At 30.9% G+C, this 8,020-nt stretch overlaps 1 protein-coding gene across 2 annotated transcripts in view; it reads right to left on the bottom strand.

Moving 5' to 3' along the window:
* Window positions 1-851: 851 nt before the first annotated feature.
* LOC111059538 (phenoloxidase-activating factor 1) overlaps window positions 852-8,020 on the bottom strand; it is a 56,837-nt gene continuing 49,668 nt past the window's right edge. Inside the window, exons 7-8 of one of the 2 annotated variants that reach the window (XR_005571094.1) lie at window positions 1,399-4,526; window positions 852-1,214 (exon numbers count right to left, since the gene is read on the bottom strand). Coding sequence is in view for 1 of the 2 variants with exons in the window: in XM_022347179.2 (XP_022202871.2) it covers window positions 4,347-4,526 (180 nt within the window). In the remaining variant the exon portion in view is untranslated. Of the gene's footprint in view, window positions 4,527-8,020 lie in introns of both variants that reach the window. The other variant, XM_022347179.2, reaches the window with a different exon arrangement.

Below are 8,020 nucleotides of genomic sequence, written 5' to 3'. Positions count from 1 at the left end.
AGCTGTATAAATGAAGCTACAAGATTAGAGGATACAGTAGCTGAAGTAATTTTTAAACTCTATTATTGCTACCAAGAGATAATCTCCTAAAAGCATTAACATATAATTCTTTGTTGATTATCCATCTTGTTTCCACTGGAATTATTACTAGTATATTCTTATGAAACTTTAAGGCTAAAAATAAACTTTCTACTTGTGGTATTTTTTTCCAAGTTTTTCGATTTGTATATCATCAAGCTATCAAAATGAAAAAGGTTTCTCAGGAAAACATTTTTTTCCGATCATTACTTTTTGAAATATGAGCGCCTAAATTTTAAATTTTTGGGACAGAACATTTCAAATTCGGTAAGAGATAAATCCATTAGATTCAGAGGATTGATTCTTTATAGTATTGTTGATCTAGTGAAACAAAAATTTTCTGAAAATATCAATTTTTGAGAAAGTTATTAAATTTACTAAAAATAACTTTTTGTTGAGTAATTTTTGGTAAATTGAATAACTTTATTAAAAATTTATATTTTCAGAAAATTTTTGTTCTACTAGACAAATAATAGCATGAAGAATCAATCCTCTAAATCTCATGGATTTATCTCTTACCGAATTTTAAATGTTCTGTCCCAAAAATTTAAACTTTAGGCGCTCATATCTCAAAAAGTAATGACCGGATAAAAATGTTTTCCTGAGAAAACTTTTTCATTTTGATTGCTTGATTATATACAAATCGAAAAACTTTTAAAAATATCACCAGTAGAAAGCTTATTTTTAGCCTTTGCACAGCCTTAAAGTGGAAAAACACTCAAATTCTTTGGTGTGACGCGTTTCAGCACGAAAGAATGTGAGTGTTTTTTTTCACTTTAAAGTTTTATAAGAATACACTAATAATATAATTCTAGTTAATTTATTACTTGAAACGACTCAAAACATGAGTGCAAATTCAAATGATGAATAGAATAAAAACGATCAATTTAATTTTAGAACAATTTGTTACCTGCTACTGATTTAGATTTAATGTTCACTATAGTCACTTAAACTGAATCGAGTCATTCAGAAATACCTTTGTTCTTATTGAACACATCAGAAAAAGATCCTAAACTAAATCTAAAAACCTGTAATGTGGTTATTATTTTATATTCTTGATAATAATTCAAGAATGATATCAGTTAAATTAGAGTAAGGAATTCACTTTTTCATAAAAATGATTAATTCAGAAATAACTTTTGTTCTTATATTGATCACATTAAGAACAGATCCTAAAATAAATCAAAAAACCTGTAATGTGGCTATTAATTATATTCTTGATAATAATTCAAGGATGATATCAGTAAAATTCGAGTATGGAATTCACTTTTTCATAAAAATGATTAATTCAAAAATAAATTTTGTTCTTATGTACCGTACTTTTGTTCTTTGTATTTTGGCTGTAGGACATGATTTTCTATTTTTGGATGTATTCCCCCTCCCCCCACTACTAAATTCGGAAATTCCTAAGGAATTTTGTTCATAATGAATAAATTTTTCTTTCACGTGATGTGTGGTTTTTTATCTATACTGGAAAAATATCAAAGTTGTATAGGGTAGAAGTGGTAGGTTTGCATAATTTTGAAAACCCCTTGAAAAATACCCTTTTTTGAAAATTCGTAGCTCCGGAACCAAAAATGGTAGAATCCGGCGCGACCACTCAATTTATCGAAAATGTTATTCTTTTTAATTTTGTCGAGAATGATTTTTCTTGAGAAACTCAAGGTTTACGAGATAAAATGGGAAAATTGAAAAAAGTCCTAAATTTTGGGGGTTTTGGGGGTGAAGCCGCCCTCTGGCGTGTCAGCAAATTTCAGATTCGAATTCAGCGCCCCAAAATACATATAAAAACGTCGAGAAAAATTCTTTCGGGGCTGTTTCCTGAAAAACGACCATTTGACTGGACTATTATATTGATCACATTAAGAACAGAACCTAAACTAAATCTAAAAACCTTAAATGTGGCTATTACTTTATATTCTTGATAACAATTCAAGGATGATATCAGTTAAATTCGAGTAAGGAATTCACTTTTTCATAAAAATTATGAAATTCTTTAAAAAACTCCAATATATTTTTATATAATACCTTGAAAGTATTCTAGGTACATTGGTTAATTTGCTTCACAATATTTAGGCTATACTAAATCTTAAAACCTCTAGTGAGGTTATTATTTTATATACTTGATAACAATTCAAGGATGATATCAGTTTAATTCGAGTAAGGTATTCATTTTTTTATGAAAATTATGGAATTCTTAAAAAAAACTCTAATATATTTTTATATAATACCTTGAAAGTATTCTAGTTACATTGGTTAATTTGCTTCACAATATTTAGGCTATACTAAATCTTAAAATCTCTAGTGAGGTTATTATTTTATATTCTTGATAATAATTCAAGGGTGATATCAGTTAAATTCGAGTAAGGATTCACTGTTCCATAAAAATTATGAAATTATTTAAAAAAAACTAATATATTTTCATATAATACCTTGAAAGTATTCTAGGTACATTGGTTAATTTGCTTCCCAATATTTATACTAAATCTAAAAACCTCTAGTGAGGTTATTATTTTATATTCTTGATAATAATTCAAGGGTGATATCAGTTAAATTCGAGTAAGTATCGAATTCACTTTTTCATGAAAATTAGAAATTTCTTTAAAATTTCTAACTCTAACTCTATATAAAAAAATCTAACATGTACCTTCAACTCTAAATCTAACTCTAACTATTACTCATTCATATAATACCTTGAAAGTATCCTAGGTGCATTGTCATAAAATTGATATGACAATGTATGAAATACCTTGAAATTATTCTAGGTATATTGGTTCATATGCTTCACAATTTGTTTGTTTTACATGAAGGTCAATCCTGAATGTGACTTACACTGAAAGATGAATATCGAGCTGACCGTTCTGTTCGTACCCTGAGAGAGTCATGACAGATAACCACTCGATTACAGAGTTTAAACTAACGAAAACTCCTGATTTTCTTCAAATAATGACGCGATTATTCAAGTTAATACTCGTCAGAGACTCAAAATACTTGGGCCACTTTACTTTTTCGATCAGGTAGGACAATACCTGTTTATAAAATTCAATTCAAATTCAAATCAAATTTATTTCCTCCACAAAATTCAACAATTACAAAATTTAGGATAATGTACCTTAATCTAGTTTACTTACATTCTATCAACAAAATAAAGGTACAAGAGGTGGAAATGAAACCACTGGCATAAGTGAAAATCACTTGTTCGCCAGTAGGAGTAGCATATCGTCGGTTATAAGCACAAACACTGTATGTCCACTTTTTGTTGATTCCGACATTTTTATATATTTGGAAAGCTGAGAACTTCATCTTTCAGATCATATATATTGTATGTCCATTTTACAATAGGAAAAATACATTAAAAATCATCAAAGGAAAAAGTGCACAGTTCGATATGATCTAATTTCACTCTGCACACTCGTAGCATGTCCAATAATTGCAGTACCAGCTGAACAGAGAAGAATACCTTCAGAGCACAGATATTGTAGATTGGACATGTAATGATTGTGTATGAAAATACTAGGTCTACTCTCTCTTGTATATGTGCACTCATATAGTATGTCCAACATTCATTTGCAATTTAAGGTTAGGTTTAGGACATACAACATTTGTGCACTACAGATCATAACCTAAACCCATACTAATACACAAACAAGAGCATGACAACTATCGTATATAATTCGTATAAAATATAATTATATCGTATAAAATATAATTATAGTACCCTTTTAAATTAATAAAATAATAGATTAAGGCCCAACTCACACCTACACGACTCAGGTCGAGAAAAGACTCGACTCTGACGTCGCGCGGAGACTAGAATCGACAGGTCTGAGTGTCACCATCTTGGAAACACATGCTCTCCACTAGAGTCGAGTCGCTTCTCGATCTGAATCGCGTAAGTGTGAGTTGAGCTTAAAGGTGCGTACATATATACGCGCCTCCAACACGCTCCGCACTCGCTCCGCAATCGCCCCACGCACGCTCCGCAACCTAGGAGCTTGACAAGCGCGACCTCTGTTGCACGCTCTTCTCGCATTCCACTCTTGCTCCCCGGTCGATCATCAATCGATCTGCTAGAGTGACGTTCAATTGCGGAGCAGAGCGAAAGTCTGTACGCACCTTAAGAATGCAAAAAAATATATTTAATAAATATGTATTTATTCAATTAATTTCAAAGGATACAAAAATTCTATTCTATAAATAAAAGAGAGTAGCCCTGAGTTCATACATTTTAAGGACAATATCTGATTTTGTTTGAAGAGTTATCAACGTTAATATTCGTCGAAATATTCGGGCCACACAATTTTTTCGATCCAGTTGAGATAGGATGACACCTTGGTGTACACTCCCATCTCACCGCAGTCATTGCCTCCGAAAGAGGTCAACCCGTACACGTGGTACACACATCTGTTGCTGTCTCTGGTGAACTGCAGGGGTCCTCCTGAGTCACCCTGAAAAAAACACAAAAAAACTGTTAATGAAAACGTTTTACAAAATTTCTTTGTGTGCAGTCAAATAACAAAATATTGAGAAAATTCATGTTCATTCCTCATCAGACTAAGCCTGGTTAGAGGACTAGAATAGAATCAATTTCATTGGCCCAAAAACAGGATGTCACAATTTGACATAAAGGCCAGAGAAAAAGTGTTCATGAATCCTTATTGAAATTCATTCTTAAAACCAGAGAGAATTGTACAGTTTCTTACGAACAAATACAGAAAACGTCGTGAAATCTTTCGAATTCAATATGACACAGGACAGAATGCTTATATAGTTTATTATAATTTATCACTTCAAGCTTTTTTGGGTGCAAAACTTAGGCTGAATATGCAAAAATATACACAGTAATTTATTAGCCTGAACCAGTGTGGTCTGTGTTAAGAGAATCATCCTCTGCTCACTCTAGCAATGATATTCTTCATAATCATAGAGTATTAATATATATGTATTCTTCTGATATTCTTGTATTAACAATAATTATAGTACTCCACCAATGATTCTACTCTAAGTATGATTGATTTACTTTAGCAATGGTTCATAATCATAGAGTATTAATATATATGTATTCTTCTGATATTCTTGTATTAACAATAATTATAGTACTCCACCAATGATTCTACTCTAAGTATGATTGATTTACTTTAGCAATGGTTCTCCCATTAATATTCTACATTGTTGTATGAAATACAACTATGCATCAAAACTTAGGATGTTTTACTAGCCTATTATGTTTGTTGAAACTGTTAGCACGGTAAAAACAATCTATCGTAGAAGTTTTCCCAGATGTAAGTTACGGAATAGATCAATACCTACTATTACTTAGAAGTAATAGTAGGTATTGAATAGATAGTTTCCAAATGATTTTGTGATAATAAACTAAAAAAAGGATTTGGAAAATGATTATAAAAAAATACCACTAAAAAAAATAAATAAATTCGTATGGCTTTTGTTGGTGGGGAGTTCCCTTTCGGGAATGTTCCACCGCCTGAATATATAATGTAATATTACATTTTTCTTCTCACATTGGAATCGAATCTTCAATTCGAGATCTATGGAACTTTATAGTAAATGTCAGAGTTATCAATAGACGGATAAACTTTTTGATGGAGAATTTATTATCGTAAATGTTTGTTGCATTGTTCCATAAGGTCACCGAGGTAGGGTTAACAAATTACTAAATAAATCGTTTATTTGAATAGAATATATGTATAAAAATTTAAAATAACATTTTCAAATAAAGTTTTATTGAGAACAGATGTAGAATGTGAATTCTAAACTTATAAGTTATAATTTTGTGTTGACGTGTCTGTAAAGATCGATATGAACAGGGCGTTGTCTTTCGTGACTGGCAACTTGTGTTTTTTTCCTGTTGGACCTTCTTCTGAATATATGGCTGGCTGTTGCTTGTATAATTTTGTGCTCTGAATTATTGTCTGTTTAAATGAATTTATTAATGTTTTAGATTGAAGTTTATATAAATTTTTGTGCAAAATTCGCTATTAGTGTAGTAAAGCCAATAGCCACTGTGTTTCAACTGTAAACTAGATAAGTATATTTTAGTTCGTAGTTACTTGAAATCATTAAGCTTATAAGTTATTGTTCGTTTTATAATTCTGTGTTTTTGCCAAAATTTTCATCTGAAGATTATAAGTTAATTTGCTCTGAAAACTGGATTTCTCATTCATAGGCAATAGATCCATTCACAGTTTATCAAGTATCTATTTTATTGGAGCCGACAACTTTCCTTAGTGTGACAGGTGTTATATGCTATTCCAACCGTTTAAGGAAAAATTGGTAGCACGGCAAATGGTACGCCCTGGTGTGGGACTGAATCACCACATTTGTTCCAAATGTTACCCCTGTGGTGGGACAGAATTACAAAATAAATATGTCCCAAATGGTACACTATGAAATCCCTGGTTATAAAAATTATTAGTAGGATAGATATCTTGATAGGTTATGAATGGTTTGTTGCTGAGTGGGAAATCAGTTCAAGAGAGATCAAGTCCTAATGAATATATTATCTGTGCAGACTAGCAAAATGGCATACAATATGAAAAATATTAAAGTTGATGATGAGTTAATAGCTGCCTTAACACAACTGTTTGATAAGCAAGATGCTAAGTTAGACCAAATGTTTAAAAATCAAAATGCTAGATTTGATGAGTTAAATGCTAAATTTGATAAGCAAAATGCTAAGTTAGACCAAATGTTAAAAATCAAAATGCTAGGTTTGATGATATGAAGCAAGAATGTACTAGCATTAGACTAGAGCAGGTTAGTATAAACCTTCTATTGAAAGATGCACATGAAAAATTGAGTGATAATAATGAAGATGAAAACAAATTGAAGCATGATAATAGTAGTGTTAAGATACAAGATCAACTCATTCAAGTTTCTGACAATGTAGGCCTAGTTACTGTTGTTGAAAAAGTCAACCCTAGTGAGATAGTAGAATTGAATAAAGAAGTAGGTAGGGAGTTGTCTTCACTGAAAGTCAACTATCATGAAAGTAATATTGCTACATTGAAGGTTAGGAAAACTATAAGTAAAGTGAATGTTTACATGAGACAGGTTTCTGTAGAGGTTAGGAAAAATGTAAACAAAATGAATGTTGCTTTGAGTCAAGTTGATGAGTTCAACTTTCAACTGAAAATTGAAAAGGTGTATGCTATGCATTCTCAAGTGAACATGACGAACTTTTGTAGGCAAAACTGCTTGGTTGAAACTAATGAACCCATGAATAATAAAATCATGTTCTTGAAGAAAACAAAACGCAAAGTTTCCATTGATGTATTAGTATTCAAAGGTTGTTTCAAGTTGCTTATTTACAAGATTATGACAGTGAATCACATGATGAAAGGGTATTCCCCAACACACAATGATTAGGAATCCTGTGTTATGCCGGGATTCAGAATAGCATAATCGCTACACAGTGTATGGTAAGAGTCCATAATTGTGTCTTTTTTCTTTCCTGTAGCCTATTTTCTTGGCCCTTAATCTTTTCAATTTTCGATTCTTTCCTGTCTTTGTGTAATATTCAGTAAATTTCTTCTATGAAGCATATCTTAACCAATCTTGTCCATAGTCATTTAAATTTGTATTTTTTCTGAAATAATATTAGAAGTTGAAATAGTAGCTTATTTTCCTAATCTTTAATTGTTGATAAAACTTAACTTTTCTAAAATCTATCCACTGTAGTGTAAATAATTGTTTGCTTGTGGCATATTTTTTCATCATGTATCACTTATGTGAAGTGTATCAATTTTGTGTGTGTTGTTTTAGGGAATTTATTTACCCAGTTTTCTTTCTCTCTTGTTTGTATTTTTTAGGGAACTTATTTACCCAGTATTTCATCTTGATCATCTTTGTATTATAATCTTGAAATGTTTATACTTATTATACAGTCTTTAAATTTTAAATTATTTTAAAAAATAATTGATTT

The sequence above is a fragment of the Nilaparvata lugens genome, chromosome 4 (assembly GCF_014356525.2).
Source record: "Nilaparvata lugens isolate BPH chromosome 4, ASM1435652v1, whole genome shotgun sequence".
In the NCBI taxonomy this organism is placed as follows: domain Eukaryota; kingdom Metazoa; phylum Arthropoda; class Insecta; order Hemiptera; family Delphacidae; genus Nilaparvata; species Nilaparvata lugens.
This window is presented reverse-complemented; position numbering and strand designations above follow the sequence as displayed.